Source organism: Balaenoptera musculus, chromosome 13 (assembly GCF_009873245.2).
Source record: "Balaenoptera musculus isolate JJ_BM4_2016_0621 chromosome 13, mBalMus1.pri.v3, whole genome shotgun sequence".
NCBI lineage: Eukaryota > Metazoa > Chordata > Mammalia > Artiodactyla > Balaenopteridae > Balaenoptera > Balaenoptera musculus.
The window spans coordinates 36,847,743-36,872,170 of record NC_045797.1 but is presented as its reverse complement, the minus strand read 5'-3'; the positions used below and the strand labels follow the sequence as shown (position 1 = coordinate 36,872,170).

Below are 24,428 nucleotides of genomic sequence, written 5' to 3'. Positions count from 1 at the left end.
AAATTTACATGACTAGCTAGAACCCTGAAATGCATGTTTATTTTTTATTCCCAAGAGAATACTATATACAGTAAAACCTAAGTGCATTTTGAGGTGGAGACCTCTGCTTGTCTTCTGGATAGTAGAATGTCATCATCATTTTTCCATTTTCTTTCCTTGATAAAGTTAAAAAGTCCTATTTGAACATCTGGATGTCTGAGTCTATGTGCAACTCTTCTTAACTGGATATTTCCAGAAACTAATGTCATTGTTATAAGGAAAAACTAAGGAAGAAGACAGGAAGAAGTGGGGTGTGGGTGGTATTGCTAATTCCATCATTCTGGATGACATGTTTTGCTGGGTATCAGTGCTGATTGCATTAACTAGGGAAGACAGCTAAGAAAGAGTATTAAGGTTTCCTTACTAAGATTTATATGATCCATTTTTTGTTAAGTGGAGATTTTATTATGAAATTCTATTACTGAATCTTAGCCTTGTGCAGTCTATACATACATAGTGCAATTTGTACTATTCACTTTCAAAAGCATTTGTGGAGTAAGGAAGACTATAAGAATCAACTTTTGAACAAATTCCTAATATTAACTTATAATATTATAACAATCTGTTTTGTATAAATTAGTGCCACATAGTTATAACTGCTTGAAAATGTGAAGACTCTTAGAGATCATCTAGTCTAAAACCAGAGTAAAAGATTGGTACAGAGCTATTATTTTCTGACTCTCAGTCCAACATGTTTTCCTTCTCCTAAGCCATGCTGTTTGTTATACAGTTCATTTATTTAAGTAAATGTTTAGAGAAAAACAATATAGATTGCTATAGTATACACACAGCTAAGTGAATCCCTAATTTGAATCTCCTAAATAAACTAAAAATTCATATTCTACTTACTTATCTCATGTAGAGTAACCTTTTGTAGTTTAGACTCTGAACGCTAGAGAATGTAAAATATTCTCTATAGTAAAAATATATACTTTAAAAGATTCCTATAGGAAAAAAATAACACATTTTAATGTAGTAAATTGACACTGATTTTGTGATAATAAAATACATTTCTTAGGTTCCAGTGGCTTTAGGTTTTGTAAAATAGATGACTGTATATTGTTAAAATATTGTTGGAAATAACTACATCAGTCTTGGGCCATGGACATTATAGGTTTATTGCAGTATGTTTAAAATCCTTAGTAATGATTCTATCTTGACTCTTTATCTTTCAAACTACATATGTACACAGCCCCTATTTAGCTTAGTAGAGTAATAAAAATTCTAGAACATTTCATTGTACCAGTATGCAAATGTATTTACATAGGAATAAGTCTAGGTTTCTTAAAGAGGGCAATGGAATTGAAAACTGAGGCCAACAAATAAATGAAAGTTTCTCTAAATCCATTGGATAATAGAGGCGGTGTTAAGGCTAACCATAGTGTTGAACTAAACAGAGGGATTACTCCTGGGTTTTGCATCAGTTGTTTTCTGCCGGGTGGCCTCACTTGTCAAAAAAAAAAAAAAAAAAGTTTAACGGGCAAACATTCACATAGGCACATTGAGAAAAGAAGTATGCTTAATTCCATCAAAGCTTTAAAAAAATCAATGATTAATTTATTCTAACTACAACTGTTGGTCATTTGTGAAAAGCATCTGGCCTTTAAGTCGTAGGAACCCAAACACAAGTACAATGTGAACACTTGTGAAGAGGCTTCAAATTTGGCATAATGTAAAAAAAGCTACATTAGCATGTGTGTATCTGTATCTAACTATACAAAACTGCGTTTGTTTACTCATAATGCTCTAACTCCATTTTTTTTATGCTTTAAAAAATCAAAATCATTCATTGGCAGCTTTAAAGAGTTCAGCTTTTTTACATGTCTTTTCATGGTTGTTTAAAAGGTGGTATTTCAGCAATCTTGGTATTACAAGTCAGAAATGGTTTCTAATGAAGTCTAAATTCAAGATAGACAATATATTTTTTAAATGGTTTTAGGAGAGACATACCCTATTTTCCATATGGCTAAGTAATTGTTAAGATATTTGTTTTAAAGCTGGACTTAGACACTCCTGACTGCTCTCTAATTTGATACGTACTCCAGACGATTTTATTCAAGAAACTTTGGTAGGAGAATGCAGTGAAGTAGATAAATAATTTTTGTGGCTATACTCACATTGCAAAGTATAGAACTAATTCTGTCATTATTACTGTGGTAACATCCATTTTTAAATAGTTTAAAGCTAGCAGTAGAACAGCTCAATGTTGGGATACACTTAAATGTTAAGCTATAAGTTACTCAAGTTTCATGTTCTAACAATATATAAATAGGCTCACACTATAACCACAAAATTATACATAGTTTTTTTTGTTTTTGTTTGTTTTAAGAATGATTTTTAAATTGTAGAAGAAAGCCTAAGGAAAGCCTAAAGGGGTGAAAATTAGAGCTTAAATTAGAAATAAAGAAAAAGTTGTATCATTTTAATTACATGCTCTAATATAATATGAATAGTTAATATATAAAATCTACCCCCCCCCCATGACAACATATCACTTAGTCTAGTGGTTTCTTACTGTACAAAGGAAATAAAATGGAATATAACCAAATGCTGTTCTGTCAGAGGCTTCATATAGAAATGATCCATTCTCTTACTGTTAACTATTTTTACCAGAATACTCATATACTATATTGCACTCATCACTGCTCTTTAGCTTCCCCTGGGTTTTTAATAATTGGAAATTAAGAAAAACTATGAACACTTCTCATAAATAAGGTTTGATTCTAAGCAAAAATGACAACTAATAATAAAAAAGCACATTTTTTATAATAGAAAAAAATTGGTTACTAATCTTTAGTTTAGACATTTAACTCAGTGCCATAAATATATTATTGTAACAAGATAACCGTGTTTCTAAAATATATATTGAAAATAAATCTAAAAATTTCTATGCCATATGTAGAATTCATGTGTAAACTTTGTTTAGCCCTCATTTCAGAGGCATGGATATCCAAAGTACTGTTAGGATACTAGAGATGAGAGGAAAATCACTTAAAACCGCTTGTGAAATATAATGTTTGAAATGGTTCTTTGAGAATGTGCAGATTATGCTTGCATAGGGACTCCTTCCAGCTCTCTGGGAAAATGAGCTGTTGACATTCTTTTGGGTCATCATCCAAGATAGGAGGGCAACCACAAGGATTTAGCAGATAAATTCATCCCCAAAGACCTTTATCCATTTCATTGCAACTTGGAAACATTCATGCTGAATAGTAGCATTAATGTAGCCCATTTAGCTCTTCAAAGTGAGCCTTATGTTTAAGAAAAAAAAAAAGGAAAAGAAAAGAAAAAGAAGACGATGAAGAAAATCAAATGACTAGGGTAATAACTTATTTAAGTCTTCTAAGGGGTATTCTTTATTTACATAAATTCTAAAACATAAACCACTTCTTTTCCTCTATACTATTTTCAAAAATAGAATTAAAGTCTATTATAGTAAGCAGTAAGGTTTTGAATTTTAACTAACTTTATCAGTCCTGCGGGTTGTTGTTAGTTGTTTACGACAAAGAGCAGAAAATAAATTAATGTTTTAATGTTGTGGTCTGAAATGAATGACATTTTTATAAGATTGAAAATTATGTCCTTCAGATTCTTATTCTGACTTTTTGTGGACGTTATGATTCAGGCAAAAGAGAAAGGCAAAACTGTGATAAATGTATTGAGGGTGTGCACTAAGATTCACACACATGTCCTTTCTTATAAATGGTGAAAAAAAAAAAACTTTTTGACTCAGACTGGAATGATACTATATAGGGCTGAATGTGCAGGAAAGGTTCCCACAATGCATTGTGCAAACCTAGGGCTAACAAATACCCTGCTGCTTTGAAACCCCCCCAAAAGACAAAAGCACAATGAAATAGAAAGCTTACCACCGGTAGCTTTCAAAACGACAAACTAGGCAAACTATACATCTCCACCACTCCAATTTGTCAGAATGCTAATGAGCTTGCTCTGATCTTACTCAGCTTCCCGTGTTTTCTACATCTTCAAGGACCACATGGCGCTAGCAAAATAAAGACAACTAAATGAGAATTTCGAATGCTTTTTGTGTTAGGACTTGGTGTGCTTTTCAGTGGACGCACTCGTTGAATATTCTCAAACTTAAAGAGTACAACAGGGGGTTGGGTATGAACTTTTTAACAGGAGGAAATTTGTACAAAAGTAAATTAGTGAGATGAGGAAAATATGAGAAAAATTTCTGATTAATTTCCACTCCATAATATCAATGACACCTTCAGCCCCACTCATACTCTTCTAACAAGAGATGCTGATAAAAGATGAATGATTCTGTGCTGTTCACAGTGAATGTTTAGTGGTTTTTTAATAGCAGCATTCTACATAAAAGGCACCAGGAAGTACTCCGCATTAGCAGTTGAGATCAGTAGTTAATAGGATGTGTCTTTTAGCTTTTGTCACAAGATTATTAGAAAGGATGGGTTTCTGTTCTCATCAGTGCATAGTTTGGAGTGCCTGTTGAGTACAAGTGCTAAAATACATGTTTCTCAGTATTGTTTCACATATAAAGCAAAAAGCCTTTTAATGCAACACCTTTTTCCTTTTTTACCAGGTGATTTTGTTATTGATCTCTAATCTGCCCCTTTAGCTGTATTAAATGATTGAAGTGTTCTGCTTTTCACTCTAGCCTTGATGCTAGCTATTTGTGTCTATAAATTCATTAACATTAAAACAGGGTCTATATAGACCATTTGATTCTATGATTTAGAAAGTGGCAGATAGTGTAGTTTTTATGGTTTAGAGTATGGATAACAGCATAAAGTTAAGATTGCCTCAGTGAATACTGTAAAAATGTCTTCTTTGTTTAAAAAACATTTTATGATAGTTAAATTATATATTTGTAAGGAACATATTTTTCACCAGCTCTATCTCTTTTCTCTGGCAGTCACTGTACACTTACTAGGAGATTGGGAGTAGTCAACTCTATCCCTCACCATACCCATATCTAGAAAGGGAAAATGAAAACCAAAACTGGGTATATTTTTATATGTAAAGACATCTGAACTTAGAGTTAAACTGATTCTATGCTGCTAATAAATAACCAGGGAAGGAAGGAAGGAAGTTTAATACAGTAACACTTCTCAGGTTTTGTGTAGAGAAAATTTTTGGCAACTTTTCTCACATTTAACACATGTATTTCTGATATTTCTATATACTATTCTTTAAATTTTTCTCTTATCCTGAAAAATCATATTTTTGTACATTGAATTTTGTCACATGGCTTAAGACATGTGATTTATTCACACTTATAACAAAGTGAAAGGAGGGAACCCTATAGTAATAGGAATAACTTGGACAATCATAGTTGATAAAGTCGGCAAAAAATAGAAGCTATCTTCTAAATAAAATGGAAGTTTTAGAAGTTTTTTTATATCTGGTTATTCTATATCCTCTATCATTTAGTATGATATTTCTGTGCTTCTTACAAGTATGGATAGGAAATAGTATCCATGTAATAAAATGTCATTATGTAGAGATTCTTTTTTAATAGCTATAGTATATCTATTTTCATATAAGTTACAATGAGAAAAGAGGCCATGTCATTAAAAATATACATTAAACTAAGTGAGATATCTATTTTGGCATTTTACTTACAAAACTAAAAAAGAAAATTAAGAACTGTAGATTTCTCATTAAAGAAATTTTTTTCTGTCACCATATGACATACCATGGTGAAATAGAAAATGAAGTTTTTAGTTTATTAAAGTAGAGTGTTTCCATTTGATTTCTACAGACATAAAATATGAAATAGGCAAGATTATAATACTGTCTCTGCAAAGGAACTTTCATAAGTAAAAACAAATTAAGTGAATTTGGTGCTATAAAGTAAATAAAATGATCTCTAAGGTTCCGAGATAGTATAGACTTAGCTATTGTTCCCTGATAAGATAATTATAAATGAAAATTCATAGGAAATTAAATTTGTGTCATTATCAAGAAGGCAGTAAAAAAAAAAAAAAAAAATTAACGTTTTATGTCTGAAAATTTTGTACAAAGTGACTGTTTAACACAATTTCCAAAGGCAATGAGCCACATCCTTTGATAGACTCTAAGAGTTGATAGAATCCATTCCTTGTTGGAAGTAAAATGCTAACATACTTTTGGTAAATGTGGTGTCTGTTTTGTGTGTCTGTGTGTTTTTAGCTGTGTCAAGATTTTAGTTACTTTATCTCACCTAACTCCAAGAATATGAAATAATATAAAATCACTTTCTAATTGCAAGAAATAGTACAGTTTCATGAAATTATATTCTAATCCAATACTCAGAAAAATAAAAAGCATTAAAAAAATATGTCAAAGGATTGATTCTGTCACATCCTTGATTAGCAGAGTCATAGCCAGGTGGAAGAACAGTGAGCCAAGGCCCAGTTCTCCAAGGTCTCCACGTGAACCTTCTCTCTGGTACTTCTGTCCATTAAGTACTGAAGCCCATCTGTCCTCCATTGCTGTAGCATAACTACAGGAGAGGCTTTTCTTCCAAGCTTAATCCTCAGCATACCTTCATCTGAAAACATTAGGCTTAGCCCTTCCAGTGGTGAGTTGGAACTCTGGCTGGGAGAATGATAGCCAGAATCCCGTTCTACTGTGCTATATGCATTCCTGCTTACTAGCCCAGCTTCAGAGCTATGAGCCTTAGTTCCCACTTTCATAGAATGAAGATGCTACAGCTTGAAACATAAAAACTGGGGGAAAGAACCTACTTTAATTCCCATAAAGGGTGAAATTCATTTATCCTTTTATGTCTTGTGATTTTCATTCATTCAACAAATATTTTTTGAGCCTTGTTATGCCTAAGGCACTATACACTGAGTGTTAAAACTTAACCCTGGTTAGTGAATATAATTAGTTCAAATTTTCTCACACTGCGTCAGAGTTGATGTGGTGTGGCAGCTAAGAGAATTGTGAGAATTAGATACCTTATATCAATCATTTTTACAGTGCCTGGTACATATACAGAGTTCAGTAAATGTCAGCTATTATTATTTATATGATCCCTTTAATACTTAAATTTGTCGAGGTCTCCTTTGAAATAAAAAATACCAAAAGATGAAAAACACTAATATATTAGGAATATCACCATCGAACACTAAATGAAATATTTATAATAAGTTAATATTGTTCTCTTGGCACATTTATGCATTTTATTTATTACTATGTGTTACATATACTGGGATAGTCCTTTGATTATTGAAAATGATCAATAATGAATAAAATACAGTGTGAAGAAAATAGTAAAGTTTGTTTTAAGAGGAGAGTTTACATTTTAAGGTGCTTACACTGTTTTTGCTCTTTTCTTTTTTAATACCTTCTGTTTTAAAAATCGGTAGTATTCCTAAATTCTTTTCTTTCTATAGTTTTTTCCTTCTGTAGTTACAAGAAAAATTAAAACTGTTGTCCTACTTTCAGAATTTCTTTACTCTCACAATTTGTTCAGCTAATTCAAGCATCCTTCATAACTGTTTCTATCTGCATTTCATTATTCGTATTATTTAAAGATGGAAAATATATAAATTATATTTCGAAGTAGTAGCACACAACTGTTGTTGGATCATTCTAGTTCATGCAATAGAATTGGATCATAGATTTCTAATTTTTTTTTTTTTTTTGCTGCACCGCTTGGCATGTGGGATCTTAGTTCCCTGGCCAGGGATCTAACCACACCCCCTGCATTGGAAAGGTGGAGTCTTAACCACTGGACTGCCAGGGAAGTCCATGGATCATAGGATTTCTAGAAAGGAATCTCTGATTCAAAATGTAAAGAACCCCCTGCGGTTCTCATTTCTAACATTTGTTTCTTCTCTCCTTGGCACACACTGTATGTCCCAGCTTTTTACTACATAGTCTGAAGGTGACTTTTTCATCTGCTGACTCATGTTTGTTCATTTATCGAGGGGAACAAATGTATATAATATCTACTGGTGATATTTAGATAGTATTTTCCACTTCTAGAAATTTTGAATTAGAAATATAAAATATATTTTTTGAACCTAAAGAATTATCAACATCACCATAATTTTCAATTTGGAACATATCTATTGCCTAAAGTGAGGTAACATCCTTATTCTAGACTGCAGTAAATTTTTTAACACTTAAAAAAAGTAGAAATTCCAGGAAAATGTGTTTTTCTCAGCAACTATCTATGGATAAATTTAGGCATTTGAACTGATTTGCAGCAACATGTTTTCTTCTGAATGTGAAATTAATTTGTGTAATGTCATGCCAATGCTAAAATAACATCTTATACATGGAATATCATCATTTCTTTTAAAAAAAAAAAAACTCGTTGACTTATTTGTGAAAGGGCTAAGACATGGTTCTCAAACTTTTATCTGCCTTAAAAAAACACCTGAGGAGTTTGTTTAAATACAGATTCCCAGGCCCCCGCCTAACCGATTCTGATTCAGTGGATCTGTGGTGGAGCCCAATATTCTAGGCAATTCTAATACAGGTGATCACAGATCACATTTTGAGAAACAAGGGGCTAAGATATGCTAAACTCACAGTGTTACAAGTGCTAAAGGAAGTAACATAACATAGAGATTCAAGAGCATAGACTTGAAAATCAGCAAGATGCCAGCTAGAATCTGGGTGGTCTTGGACAAGTTACTTATCCTCTCTGAGCCCCTATTTCCTCTGTTAATTTTTTTTAAAGGCTGATGAAACCTATTTCAGAAGGTTATTGGGAGTCTAAAATATATTGCTACAGATATAGATAAAATTTGTATAAGAGTACTTAGCACAGAGCCTGGCAGAGGCTTAGTGCTCAATATGAAAGTAGCTGCCATCAGTCATAGTAGTGGTTTTGTTATTTATTATTGTTTCTACCTTTACTTTAAAATTTTCCTTTGCTTCTAAGTAATATGCTTATCCCTCATTCTATTATAACTCTTCTCTTCCCTCAAAACATACACTCATGCGTGCATGTGCATGCTCTCTCTCCCAAGAAATGCCTGAAGAACTGGTTTGGCAATTTGTCATAAGACTGGAAAGTTGTTGGGCTTTTAATTTTGGGGGAGGGGGGGCGTTAATCCTTGTCTTATATATAAAAACTAACTGATAAATGTTTCTGTGAACACTTTCACAACTAAATAAATAACTAGGAGAGAGCCTTAGGAATTTTGCTAGTCCCCCAACCCATATAAGTTTCAGTGAATTGACATACTAGTTATATAGTTTTGTGAGGTACATACAGAAATAAACAACTTAAGCACTGTATCTGAGAAATTTATTTTAGGACATCCATGTAAGAACCAACTTTGCAAATGTGTGTTCTGCTCTTCTGTTTCATCTTGATGCTATCCTAAGAAGCTTAACCAAGATTTCATAATTTGATTTAACAAAGTATGACAATAGAGATGGATAAGCACATGTGAATTGCCTCCCCTGTCCAGAGTGAAAATAAAGGTAGTTTATGGAAGGATGTAAACTCTGCTCCAACACTTTTCTCCCAGTCTTTCCAGATGGAAACATTTTTCTCAGAAAACACAGATGTTCATGTACAGCGACAACTGGGTACATACTGGTTCTTACTAAGTCTCCTCCTCTTTGGGATAGAACTGTCTAATTGAATAGCAGTGAACCTATTCCAGTTCTTCTTCTAGTGGATTGTAAATTATTATGTCTTTTTTTTTTTTTTAGCTTTTAGTTATGCTTTTAACATTCTTCATAGGCCTCTAGGTGCATCACATAAGAAAACTAAACATATAGTCATTGCATCTGTTCCCTGTTCCCACATGTCACTTCTAAGCTGGAATGTGAAAGGCACTCATCCACTCAGAGGAACTATTTCCTCAGGAAAAGTTTACAATAGAAATTAAGGAAAAACCATTGAGCTGATATCTATTTCAAAATTAAATTAGATATTTTAAATGCTTAACATTACTGATTAATTTGTAATGCTTATCGCTGAATAGTTTTTTCTGTAAAGGTTTTTTTGTTTTTGTTTTTAATGGGGGGATTTGGATCATGTGTAGAGGGAGGAAGATTAATCAAATAGTGTGATTATTTTTATAGCTAATAGCCGGAAAGGATAAAATTTGGACAAATATTTATATATAAACAGTTATTTTCCTGACAGAGTACAATGGACTTTGCCATCAAAATAAGAGTATATGAATTTATTTTCTCCCTTGTTTTTATACTGATAACACTGAGTGGGAGATGATACGTGAATTCACAGTACACAGAATTATGAACATCCGACTTGTGAGTGTCCTCTGCATTTACTGACTGGTTTTATACTTTACCCACCAAAAGCCACTCAACCCTACTCCCCCAATGCCAGTTCACTCTGAATTGATAGCACCACTTGGTGGCCAAAGCTAGGAGTTGAGTAAAGTGCCAACATTTCTTTCCCCACCAGCATATTATCCTCCTATTAGACACTCTGAGCTGGCCTTGGTCATAGCTGTATCTGTTATTCTCTCAAGGGATCTAGCTCTTTAAGGAAAGTTCAAAATGTAAGTCAGTATATTACCCAAAGCAATCTACAGATTCAATGCAATCCCTATCAAATTACCAATGGCATTTTTCACAGAACTAGAAAAAGAAATTTTACAATTTGTATGGAAACACAAAAGACCCCGAATGGCCAAAGCAATCTTGAGAAAGAAAAACAGAGCTGGAGGAATCAGGCTCCCTGACTTCAGACTATACTACAAAGCTACAGTAATCAAGACAGTATGGTACTGGCACAAAAGCAGAAATATAGATCAGTGGAACAGGATAGAAAGCCCAGAGATAAACCCAGGCACATATGGTCACTTTATCTTTGACAAAGGAGGCAAGAGTATACAATGGAGAAAAGACAGCCTTTTCAATAAGTGGTGCTGGGAAAACTGGACAGCTACATGTTAAAAATGAAATTAGAACACTTCCTAACACCATACACAAAAATAAACTCAAAATGGTTAAAAGACCTAAATGTAAGGCCAGACACTATAAAACTCTTGGAGGAAAACATAGGCAGAACACTCTATGACATAAATCACAGCAAGATCCTTTTTGACCCACCTCCTAGAGTAATGGAAATAAAAACATAAACAAACAAATGGGGCCTAATGAAACTTAAAAGCTTTTGCACAGCAAAGGAAACCATAAACAAAATGAAAAGACAACCCTCAGAATGGGAGAAAATATTTGCAAATGAAGCAACTGACAAAGGATTAATCTCCAAAATATACAAGCTGCTCATGCAGCTCAATATCAGAAAAACAAACAACCCAATCCAGAAATAGGCAGAAGACCTCAATAGACATTTCTCCAAAGAAGACATACAGATTGCCCACAAACACATGAAAAGAGCTCAACATCACTAATCATTAGAGAAATGCAAATCAAAACTACAATGAGGTATCACCTCACACCGGTCAGAATGACCATCATCAAAAAATCTACAAACAATAAATGCTGGAGAGGGTGTGGAGAAAAGGGAACCCTCTTGCACTGTTGGTGGGAATGTAAATTGATACAGCCACTATGGAGAACAGTATGGAGGTTCCTTAGAAAACTAAAAATAGAACTACCTTATGACCCAGCAGTCCCACTCCTGGGCATATACCCTGAGAAAACCGTAATTCAAAAAGAGTCATGTACCACAATGTTCATTGCAGCTCTATTTACAATAGCCAGGACATGGAAGCAACCTAAGTGTCCATTGACAGATGAATGGATAAAGAAGATGTGGCACATACATACAATGGAATACTACTCAGCCATAAAAAGGAATGAAATTGAGTTATTTGTAGTGAGGTGGATGGACCTAGAGTCTGTCATACACAGTGAAGTAAGTCAGAAAGAGAAAAACATGTGTATGCTAACACATGTATATGGAATCTAAAAAAAAAAAAAAAAAGGTTCTGATGAACCTAGGGGCAGGACAGGAATAAAGATGCAGATGTAGAGAATGGACTTGAGGACATGGGGAGGGGGAAGGGTAAGCTGGGACGAAGTGAGAGAGTAGCATTGACATATACACACTACCGAATGTAAAATAGGTAGCTAGTGGGAAGCAGCTGCATAGCGCAGGGAGATAAACTTGGTGCTTTGTGACCACCTAGAGGGGTGGGATAGGGAGGGTGGGAGGGAGGCTGAAGAGGGAGGGTATATGGGGATATATGTATACATATAGCTGGTTCACTTTGTTGTACAGTAGAAACTAACACAACATTGTAAAGCAATTATACTCCAGTAAAGATGTAAAAAAAATAAAAATAAATTGGAAGTCAAGGATGATACTTAGGCTGGTATTATTTTTTTAATTAAAAATGAGTTTTTATAAATTTCATTGATTTAAAAAATAGAAGTAGTTTTTTGTATGGGGGGTATGAATAACCTACCACATGAATAAATTATTAAAATAGTTGAAAATATTTTAATTTCTCATGAGGATAAAATGAAAGGGAGCCAAAAATTTTTAACTTTTAATACTATTTGTTTTGACTCATGTGCTTATTTTGAATCTAAGTAAAAGGTTAAAGAAAGTTATACTGAACATTGCAAAATTGTCAGCATAGACTAGGTAGCAATTTTGCTGAATTCTGAAATATATACTATTAACAGGAACATCATGAGGACTAAATAGATTGGAGTTGACCATGACTTTGGTGGGAATGTAGATTGTGTTTTATTTTATTTTTTTTTAAGATTTATTATTTATTTATTTAATTTATTTTTTGGTTGCAATGGGTTTTAGTTGCAACATACGGGATCTTCGCTGAGGTTTGCGGGATCCTTCGTTGTGGTGCGTGGGCTTCTCTCTAGTTGTAGCGTGCGGGTTTTCTCTTCTCTAGTTGTGGTGCACATGCTCCAGGGTGCATGGGTTCTGTAGTTGTGGTGCGCAGGTTCCAGAGTGCCTGGGCTTTGTAGTTTGCGGCACTCGGGCTTTAGTTGAGGCACTCAAGCTCAGTAGTTGTTGCACACGGGCTTAGTTGCCCCGCGGCATTTGGGATCTTAGTTCCCTGACCAGGGATCAAACCCGTGTCCCCTGCATTGGAAGGTGGATTCTTTACCACTGACTACCAGAGAAGTCCCTAGATTGTATATTAGATGTGATTGCTCTGACCTTTTTTTTTTAATTTTTTGGCCACACCGCATGGCATGTGGGATCCTTGTTCCCCGACCAGGGATGGAACCCACACCCCCTGCAGTGGAAGTGTGGAGTCTTAACCACTGGACCACCAGGGAAGTCCCCTGCTCTGACCTTTTTTAAGTGAGCTGTAGCTTTGAAGAAAAGGGAGAGGCTATACAACACAACAGAAGGACATATAACTAACTGCTGGAGCTTGGCTCATAAGACTTATGCCAGAATCTGAGACGGGGTATTGGGGAGCATGATGTTCTTCAGTCAAAAGGTTATCTAAGAATTTATATCGTGATAAAGGGCAAATTGAACATGTCCTGGGAATTAGGTTGAGGAGAAATCTGAAAAACTTTATTTTTGGTAATTCTAGAGATTCTGAGAGTCACATTAGATTTTTATTTTCTCTGAATTTCTGACTGAAGGAACCGCTATTAGCAAGAGAACCTTTAGAATAGACTTCACAGTACATGTGTAACCTTGGAAAGGAGACTGTCTCCTGGAGGGTTTGCATTTGAGTAGCTCTTTTAAGAGAAGAAAAATGGGTAATGGGTAGTTGCTGGGCTTCCATACTTAAGGGGAATGAAAAATATGAAATGATGGTCGGATGCATTTTGGTTGATTGGTCCAGTAAAGTAGATATGTAAAGATATTAGAAATGTCATGCTCAATGGCACTAACATCTTAAGACTTGCACCAAGTTGCCCAGTATGTTTACTTCTGTGAGTAGGCCTATCTGGTGCTTGCACAGGCAGTCAGAAAACTGTGAGACCCTGCAGGAGGAATCACCATGCCTTACTCCCATCGGTAATCCTAGGAATCAGACAGCAGGGAGGATCCTGAAGCTTGAGCAATGTGGATCCGTACTGTTGTGTGTGTGTGTGCGTGTGTGTGTGTGTGTGTGTGTATTGTATATATAAGGGTGTGTGTGTATGTAGAAATGGAGAGAATATAGCAACCACCATTATACTACTTATATAGCATTTATTATACGCCAGGCACTATTCTAAGTACTTTACATACATTAACTCACTTAATCTTCACAAGACCCTATGAAGTAGTTGTATTATCGTCACTTTACAATAAGGAAACTGAGGCGTAGGGAGATTAAGTAATTTACCCAAATTGCCACAGCTTTTAAAGAGCAGAGGTGGAACTTGAATGCACCCTGATAATATCATGGTAGGCAGAGTATTCTTTTTTTTTTTTTTTTAAATCTTTATTGGAATATAATTGCTTTACAATGTTGTGTTAGTTTCTGCTTTATAACAAAGTGAATCAGCTATATGTATACATATATCCCATATCTCCTCCTCTTGCGTCTCCCTCCCACCCTCCCTATCCACCCCTCTAGGAGGTCACAAAGCACTGAGCTGATCTCCCTGTGCTATGCGGCTGCTTCCCAATAGCTATCTATTTACATTTGGTAGTGTATGTATGTCAATGCCACGCTCTCACTTCATCCCAGTTTACCCTCCCCCCCTCCCCGTGTCCTCAAGTCCCTTCAGGCAGAGTATTCTTGTTTGGCCATTTTCATTGAAGGATGCCCTCAAATGCTCAAATGGAATCAGCATAGCTGTAGTTGCCCAAGAAGTAGACAGGTATCCCTGGAATCCCCTGTTTCTTGAAGACATCATACACCAACCTATAATTCAAGGATCATATAGACATATCTGCATAGGAAGAAAGGTTGACTCCCCTTGACACCCCTTGATGTACCGCTCTGAGATCATTGTTAAGTCTCAGTGACCTACATGGGAAAAGTAAACAAAATCACCTCTGCTAATGGATGAACTTGTTTTGTTTTTCAGAGGTCGGAAGGTTTGCTTTCTGTTTTGGGGTTTTGTTTTGCTTTGTTTTTTCTGCTTTGCTCATCAGAGCCATTATGAAGGCTTTGTCAAGGTTGGCCTGAATTCTAAATAAAGGGCCCGTTCTGGTAAGACTGGGTTACCTATGAGTGTCAAGTAGGATGACTAAGAATGGTGGTTCACAAGACAGACTGCCTGGATTTGAGGCCTAGTTCCTCCACTAACTATTACTTTAGGTAAGTTATATAATCTCATTAAATATTTGAATGTTATTATCTAATCATCATTATTATTATTATTCCCAGTCTATGAGAAAGTTATTGGTTCTCAGTCATCTGGTGAGGGAGACATATGACATAGAGCATCTTTGAGACACTCTTCTTTCCAAGACTTCAGGAAGCAGCACTGTGGACGCAAGTCCATCATGAATGTCTCTGTCCTGGTGAAGAGAATGGCTCCACTGGGAAGGTTAAGGGGCGTTGGATGAGGTAGTATAATGCTGAAACTCACGCTAGTCACCTGGCCTGGTCTTGAAAAGCAACATTCGTTACATTTGATTTAAAATGTTGTGTAATTGTTGAAGCTGTGTGCAAGTTAAAAGACTGCTGGAGATGGCTCTGCCGTGTCCTGCTTTCGTTAGGCTTCTCTGTTTAGAGAATGAATGTGACCGCAGCCTAGGAGGGGATAGGCCTAATTCCCTTCAGCTCTCCCTCACTGAGTAAAGATTTTTAAGAAGGTACATAAGGAAGGATATATCCCAGTGTTGCCTGGTTATCTGAACCCCCAAACATGATCAAACAAGGTGTAGGGAGGAAGAGGAAGTTACTGTGTGTGTAGCGCATTGGGGGTTGGGGGTTGAACTCATCCCTTACTGGAAACTGGAGGCTCTGGGGACACCCTGGTATGATTTTTTAAGGACATTTAAAGACTTTAAGCAGCACAGGGTTAACTAAAAGAGTAGCTGATTGAAACTCTTTATTAGAAGCCTATTTGGAGCATATCTGCCTGGTTTGTCCTTCTATATTTTAAAAATTATATATATTTTCCACACTTTCAACAAAATCAAATCTCATTCTCACCTGGCATTTAGTAAATCATCTTTTTTATCTATATTGCCAACTTCGTAAGCCAATTTAACGATGCTCTGCTTTTAACATCAAATCTCTCTATAAAAATGATGAAAACTTAGTATCTTGGTGACGCTTTTTTGCTTTATAAATATTTGGTTTTTCTTGTTGAGGGCCTTCTTTTCTTAAAATTATATCAATTTGTACTTCAGATTGTCTTTTTTTTTTCTTTATTTTGATAACTAGTAAACTTTTAGATGTGTTCTATTAGTCTATAATTTTCAATCTTAAAATTTACCTCTTTCATTTTTGGATATTACGTAGTATTTCATGATCTACTTTGTTCTTCAATCTCTAAAACCCATTGCAAATAACTAGACTGTCATTACCTGGAGCACAACCACATTATTGTGTCACCATAGCTATGGCTGTCTTTTGTATACAACTGTGACACTGCTGACCCAAAAGGGCATTCACTTTGTTTTTCCAGCTGCAAAGATGAGTTTGTGCTTATTCACCCACATTTTTCACCTATCTCGCTTATGACCAATGACATACTAATTATACTAACTATAGACTTTGTTATCACTAACGAAGATTTAAAATATAATTTGTGTCCAAGGAATTGTTTAGAAATTTATCCTCACTCAGCTATCTCTGATTATGTGTCTGTCTCCACACTAGACGATAAGCCCTTTTGAGGGCACCGACCACATCTTGGTCATCTTTCTATCTCCAGTTCTTGGCTCAGTGCCACACGTGCCATTATCACCCTCTTCATGATCATCATCATAGCTAGCATTTTTAGTTGTGGGCACTGTGCTAAGGACTTTACACAGATTTTCTCATTTAATTCCTCCATCAACCATATGAGGTAAGTAATATGATTATACTTACAGAGAAGGAGAAACTGATGTTTAGAGAGGTTAATTGGTCTAAGATCAAAGGGTTCAGTCAATTTTTTTTAACTGAACTGGAAGAAAGCCATTTGAGATGCAGATTCAATGTTCATCTTATTTGCATCGTACTCAAAATGACAGACCTAACCAGCCACAGAAACTATAGATGGTATACAGTTATAAATTATGCTTGGCCCTACCAGAATTTATAGTCTTATCCGCAGGAGTTTCTCAGAATTAATGTAAGTAAACATTCATAAAGGTAGTCCTTAATTTATAAGAGGTCTTTATTCTAAAGTTCATTTCTGAGTCAGTTGCTTTTCCATAAAGTACTTAAATTACGGATTGAGTTCCCAGACCACCACATAAAAAACTGTGTGCCCAAATGACCTTAAAAAAGATAAACCCCTGTTCTCCCAATGAGAAGATCTCCCCCAGAAATTTTGACCTTCTTGAATATATAAAACTTTAGTAATATCTCTTGTAACATTTAATTTATCTATATATATGTATTTAAAATCACATCTTAAAATACATTAATCTAGAAATATTGTTTCTCTCCACTCCCACTTTTCCAGAAATAATTTTATTCAACTCTTAATGCTCATCTTTAACATTAATATCTCTGTCACTTCTAGGACCACTCTTTAAAGTCATTTCCATGACATGACTGCAAGAAGGCTCTAGGAGAGGGAGGGGGTAGAGAAGAGTCTGGCAGGTGCAGGCCAAACAAAGGGGGCTTCAAGAGAGGGGAGAACTGGCAGGGGAAGCTATCCATCTGTAAGTGTGGCTCACAATTCAAGTTTTCCCCTTATTGGAGGATGCCCAGTTGATCCTCCAAGTAGACAGTAGTCTGTTTGGTTGAATGATGCATATAAAAGTGAATCACTGTATTTTATCCCATTTTGCAAAATATGTTAAATGCAACTTGAAAAATAAATACAGTTTCAGAGTTCTGTTCTGAGTGTTTTGACTTCAGCCAAATGTCTATCTGTCAATAGTCAAGATAGTCATGCATTACCTGAAATGTGGGTCATATTAATACTTTTAAAGGCTAAGAGCACTGAAAAGTTATGGAAGCAACTCCATCCTACATGTAATTTTTTAAATATACTAGACTGTAAGTAAATACAAAGAATTTTATTGGTCGTGAATTTTCCCATGATGATTACTTTCATACTTTTTAGTTTATTTTTTTACTATATTAAGTTTGTGCTAAATTTACCTTTTAGGAAATTAAGCACTTACCTTTGGATAAAAAGTCTGTTCAGACTCTATTAAGAAGTTGGCACAAGAAGATTGCTGTTAATTTCTGGCCTTTAGAAATAGCATTTTCTTTTGTATAAGTCTAAGGAGGAAGAGCTTTGGTGAAGTTGTCTATACCTCCTCCTGCATAGGTATGTCCATAGAAGTCTGTCAAAATTTATCTGTAGAGAGATGTTGCCCTGAATCTCTCCCCACATTCTGTTTTACTAAATGGGTAAATAAAAGATGTGTTTATTTTGAGAGAATGTGTTAGTTTTTATTTTACTTCAACAAAAGGAGACAGGATTTTCCCCCAAAGTTTATATTCTTAATACTATAACAAATATATCGTGCTGACCAAATAGTTTTAAGACAATTGCTGAAGACATCAATAAGGATTATGAGATTCTTCATTTACGTTGATTGCTGTTAGAGGATTTTCTTAGTGTAGAAACATTTATCAACTGTTTGCTCATATAGTAAAATTTGTTTTCATAATAAAGCTCTATTTCCTAAGCTTAAAATATTTTCTAAAACTGGAGCACTGGAGTCCTGTAATGATGTTGGCTTTGGAGTTCATGTGCCCATGACCCTATATAACTGCAGTAAGTTAATCTTTCTCATCCATTAAGTAAATCTACCAGACTTCACCTCCTTTGTTATTAAAATATGTTTGTCCAGTATCAGTTAGTTGGATACCTTCATGTGTATCTCTGGTGTAACATACTAAATCTTTCAGAGGTCATCATATATGTGTAATCATACCATAGGGACAATTTGTAATGGCAACTTTGTTGTTTTATGTTTGGTTTGTCTTTGCTATGTTGTGTCCTTTAAGGGCCATATGTGATCACTAGTCAGCCATCTCCACTATGGAGCTATGGCAAGATTTCAGCATTATTTAATGTTTTCATAGTAGAAAATCTTGAATTTGTGTATATGTTTCAACAGTGCCTTCATCTCTGTGTTTTCATTGTTTCCCATTGAATTCCTCTTCTTTTCAGCTAAAATTGTATTGTTCCTTATTTTGCATTTATGTAAGAACGCACCATCTGAAAATATATCTTTCTAAATAAGACAATAAGACAATAAGCTTATGGTGAAAGATTAATTAGGAAAAGTTAACTAGTAGACAGTTTTTGAAAATATAACTCATAATTTCAGGTTTTTAACATCACTTTCCTCTTGTTCATTTTAAAATTTACATTGAAAATGCTGCTTTGGAAAAAACAAATGAAAACTACATACATATTCCTGGGTGAAGAAATGAATTCTTAAGTGAAATTAAATCTTAACTTTAAATCATTTTGGGAGGGAGGAGATGGAATATAAAGGCAGTTGTCAACCAACATTTATTAAGTATTTGTACTACATGTAGTGCTATATTATGCTGCTTTGTGTTAAGTGGTTTTTGTTAACTATGTGATAGGAAGAATGATTTGAAGTCATATTTACATATTACTTTTCCTGCTATTTTCATTACTCTTCATTATTTAATAATTTTTATAAATCATGCTCGGCTATAATAATTGATTAAAAGAAAAAACTGACAATAAGAGATTGTGATGTCAGAAAGACGTTACATTCCACAAGGCAAAATAAATAACAGAATTCTTTAAGGAAACAAAGTAGAAAAAAACATTACCAGAGACTGTATTAGTCAATACTTTAAAATGTTAAGGTGATGTTTTTATTGGTAGTATATTTATAATAAACATGAGGCACTCTGTTTTAAAATATAGTTTAGCAACCCAGCCATGCTTTCACATTTTAGTCACTGTGTACTGAACTGTAGTATTTTGTCATTTTTTAAATTTCAAAATGGTCTTCAATAATATAGGTCTTGAACTTTTCATGAAACTGAAAAAAATTTAAAATTTAAAGTATCAGTATTGACTCTAAGGTGATAAAATTGTAGTTGTGATTACAAATTAAAGATAATTTTGAAAGAGAGGTAGTTAACTAGGTGAGTTTAAACATGATAAAATGATATATGGCCATTTTATAAAACAATGACAATCTTCATTTTAAGCTACAATGTAAAGTGCTTTATTCTGAGATTATGTATTGTGTCAGAAGCTAAAACTGCCTTTTTTCTAACAGTGCCAGAATACAACCTCTTTTTCTTTTTGCACTAACAAGACTGCTTTACCACCACAGCCCACTCTAAGTAATTAAATCAATCCTTTGTACTTACCGTATTCTCCTCTAGTGACGGTACTAGATCTGATTATATGCTTCATGCATATTCAAAGTACCGCACTGACAGCTCTTTAATGAGCTCTTACTTAATCAGTATGAACAATGTTCATCTTGTTCTTTTTTTCCTCATGCATTAGAGCTAGGAATAGTTGGGAAAAATGAAACATCCAGCATTCATTTGAAAAATATATTGTACTTTGAAAAGTGTCTAAGCTGAGGAAGTTGCATTCTGCCCTTTAAAAGTCTGATGGACAAATTGGATTACTAGTATTGGATTAAATAACAAATGGTTAGAGGAGAAATGAGAAAAGCTCACTGTGATCACAGGCTTTAATATTTTTTGTTACTTATAAAGCTAAAGGGGTCTTTAACCAGTTATTAAAGTCAGGATTAATTTGTAATGGTTCAACTTACTGGCTTTTAAAAGCTTTTTAAATTAAAAAAATTTTAAATCCCTAAAAACAATAGTGTAATGATGTATTAGAAGAAAATTTAATTTTTTTATTACTAGGCTAAGTATAGATTTCCATCACTGTGTACTATCTCAGATAAGGAGTTAGTGATACAGAACTGATTTAACCTCAAATATGTTTTTTTCAGTTAATTTATATAATCTAGGTAGCACTGAATAATATGTCTTTAAATATTTCTTATTGTTTGGCTTATTCCCTTTTTAAACATGAGACTCCTCTCATTTCCTAACAATTAGGGGAGGTGGATCTTTTATTCTTATGTAGAAATCATAGGCATGAGTTAAACTGAAAATAACACAGTACCACATCAATATTGTTATTCTCAAGGAAGCAGTCTTCCATTGAAGAAAATGATGCTAATTTAAAAATAGGCTAGTTGCTTCTAGTCTTATATTGCCTGAAAGCCTCAATTACAGGTTAGGTTAAACTCAAAACAAAGTTTTAATATGTGTATATTTTTAGAAACCACTTAGGTTATGAATGCAAGAATTAAGTCTTTAATCAGAAAACAAAATATCATAAAAACTGCACCTATTAATATTGCACACATGTGTCATTTCAGTGATCAAAAAGGCCTTCACCAGGGTACAATTGGCCTTTTTCCAAATTGCAAGCTTTTTTCTCAGCTTTTTCTTTTTACTCTTTCTTCTTTGTTGCTACCCAGGGATTTGTGCCTATCGCAGCCTATATCACATGACCAGTGTCAAGACATCACATGGTCCAAAGTGAATACAAAACCAGCTACCCTAAAAGAGAGATTAAAAGTGCTGTAAAACAATAAAGACTTTTGTTCATACTCAAAGAATCTATCCTAGATCTGCTTCATACCATAAGTTTAACAGACTTTAATGAAAGCACATATCCTCTCACTATTTCCCTAATAATGAACAACAGATATCTATTTTACAGGGATGCTCAGAAATACATGTTTAATCTTTTGCACACAGATCAGCTCTTTATTTTAGATTTTCATTCTAAAGATTTTTTCAAATTTCTGTTAATGTGGAAACAGTTAAATAAATTATGGTTCATCCATAATTTATGCAAGTATTAAAAAAGAATGAAGTAGATCTTCAAACAGCATGACAACAACAAATCACAGGGTCCTTATGTTAAAGAAACCTGTATGTGTCCAGATAAGGTATATACCTGTATGTGATAGACATAGCTACGTATGTGGTCTGGAAGAAGATACCCTAAACTGCAATAGTACTTCTGGAGAAGGGAGGTGGCTGGGGGAATTGGAGAGGGTCGGGGTGGTGAAAGAGGCCTTGACTTTTTACTCAATTATACCTCTGTATTGTTTGAATATTTTTTAATGGACTGGTAGTGTGTTTGAAAGTTAAAAGAAAATATCTCACTTAAGAAGAAAATAAAACTTAGGAAATTGACTAGGCTATTTAGTCTTCACCTGGGATATTTAATTTTTTAGTAGATATTTAAGTTAACCCTATGAATCTATCTAGAAGTTGGACTGAAGTATTAAATAATGGCCTAGCAAAACAGTAAACCAATCATGGGGCGAAATTCAGAAAAAAAAAAGTCAAAGAATTGTAAATTTGACTAGATAAAATTTGAAGGGAGAGGAAGGAAGAAGGTTGGGGAATTAATATTTTTCTTGAGTATGATTGTGGCCTACTTCTGCATGAACAATACCGAATATATGCTATATGTTATAATCCTTGATATACTGGCCTTTTGAGGGGAGAGGTGGTACAGATGATGGAATGGGTATTAGGGGAAATGAATTTTAAATGTACAATCAGTAAATTTATAATCTAAAATTTTAAATCATCTCTCTGCTCAAATGTTTTCTCATTTACTGAACATTATTATGTTCATCATGTTTTTTCACAGATAGCTCTAAGTATTTTTGTAGCCTGGTCATTTACAATGTATTTAAAATAATTTGCAAGTGTTTACCCTGTTAGGGATGATGAGTTCTGGAATGGTATATGTATGTATACCTTTAGTTTGCTTTGGGGGAGGAAAATAAGGAAAAAAGCAAGTTGTTACAGCTGGAAGCTCTCACAAAATCTATTGACTTCTCTGACCTTACTGGTAGTCTTGTAATTCGCATAATGATTTTTTAATGTGGTTTTTAATTCATTAATTTATTTTTATCATGACCGTATGTCTGTCAGCACCACGAGTTCCTCACTGAAACATAATAACAAGTCAGCCTCTGGGGAGGATTTAAAAGTTGGAACACTTTTTTTTTTTTTTTTTTAAACTGTACTTAGTGTTAGTATTGTACTTAGTATGATCTGTAAATATGTTCGGGGGACCGAAATATACAAGCTGAATAATAGCAGTTTTAGAGATTGGCTTATGAATTTTTAAATATTGATTTCTTTTTTCAGGCCTCGGACTTTAATCTGATGTTGTTATAAACAGTTTAACTTGTACTGTTGGGGTAGCTAAAATATGTTTCGTGTTAAAAAGAAAAAAAACAAAACACTTGTGCTGAACTATTATTTGGCTTGTAAATGTCAATAGAATAAGAAATAACTCTTCCTAAATTATAGGAAGGAACACAGAAGAAGAAGAAGCTATGATGCAGGAGTGGTTTATGTTAGTTAATAAGAAAAACGCCTTAATAAGGAGAATGAACCAGCTCTCTCTCCTGTAAGTACTTATGACTTTGCTTGTTTTTCCTACAACACTGGTGAATCTTAGGCTTTCCATCATTGTCTTTTTTGGGGGTTTCATACTTATTAGGCTTAATTAGAGATTATATTTTATATAAAAATAAAATTAAAAATAGTATATAACCAATTTTTATCTGAAGTAAGAATTTGAGAGTGTTAGATACTGAAAAAATGTATTTATTATATAGAAAGCCAAGTAATATAAACAATTTTTGTGTTTAAGAAATCACTTGTGCACAGAAAGGATGTTTGGTTTATATTTAGTGGGAAAAGAAATAAATTGAAGTTTATTTAACTTCAAATTTTCAGTTAAAAATTAAAATAAGTCTTAATAAGGACAAAAGTAACTTTGTATTCTACAATGATGTTACCCTAAATTTTGGGATAAAAGATAATTTACACAACAGTGACCTTTTTATGATTGAAAGAATTACAGTAAAATGGAGACTAGACCAAATGTAAGCATTTTCAGTCTTTAGCATCTAGTTCACATAGGACTTAATGCTTGTTTCTTTTTCTCACTAACAATGTTCTTATATTATGCCACCTAGTGTGGGAAGAAGCAGGCTTACATGTTTTATTTTAGTGAAAACCTCTATTTTTGTCATTTCTGCCATGCCTGAACTTGATAAAGGAGTTATGAAGAAGTGCAGAACTTAACTAATCTTGCCTTTTTAATTGCCTCTATATTAAATTTTCACTGGTGGTACTTTCATGTTTCTTGTACTCTTTTCACACGGAGTTCTGGACAAAAAAGTGTTTATTGCGAATTATGAAAAATATTCTACAAAATAACCTTATACCTGGCACTTAATACAAGAAGCATTGAAGATTGAGGCTACTTATCCACAGACTAAAATATACTTCTGTGCAATTCAAAATTGAAGGAGAAAAATAATAGCACTATTAAATATACAACCTGAGGAAGGTTTTAGGTTTGTGTATCATTTC

The 24,428-nt window shown here is 34.1% G+C and overlaps 1 protein-coding gene across 11 annotated transcripts in view; it reads left to right on the top strand.

Moving 5' to 3' along the window:
- Nucleotides 1–24,428, top strand: part of EHBP1 (EH domain binding protein 1) — a 336,395-nt gene that overhangs the window by 304,061 nt on the left and 7,906 nt on the right. For 10 of the 11 annotated variants that reach the window (XM_036872669.1, XM_036872664.1, XM_036872662.1 and 7 more), the window contains one exon: nucleotides 23,355–23,454. In XM_036872669.1, coding sequence (XP_036728564.1) covers nucleotides 23,355–23,454 — 100 coding nt within the window. Of the gene's footprint in view, nucleotides 1–3,311; nucleotides 3,525–23,354; nucleotides 23,455–24,428 lie in introns of those variants that run through there. The other variant, XM_036872671.1, reaches the window with a different exon arrangement.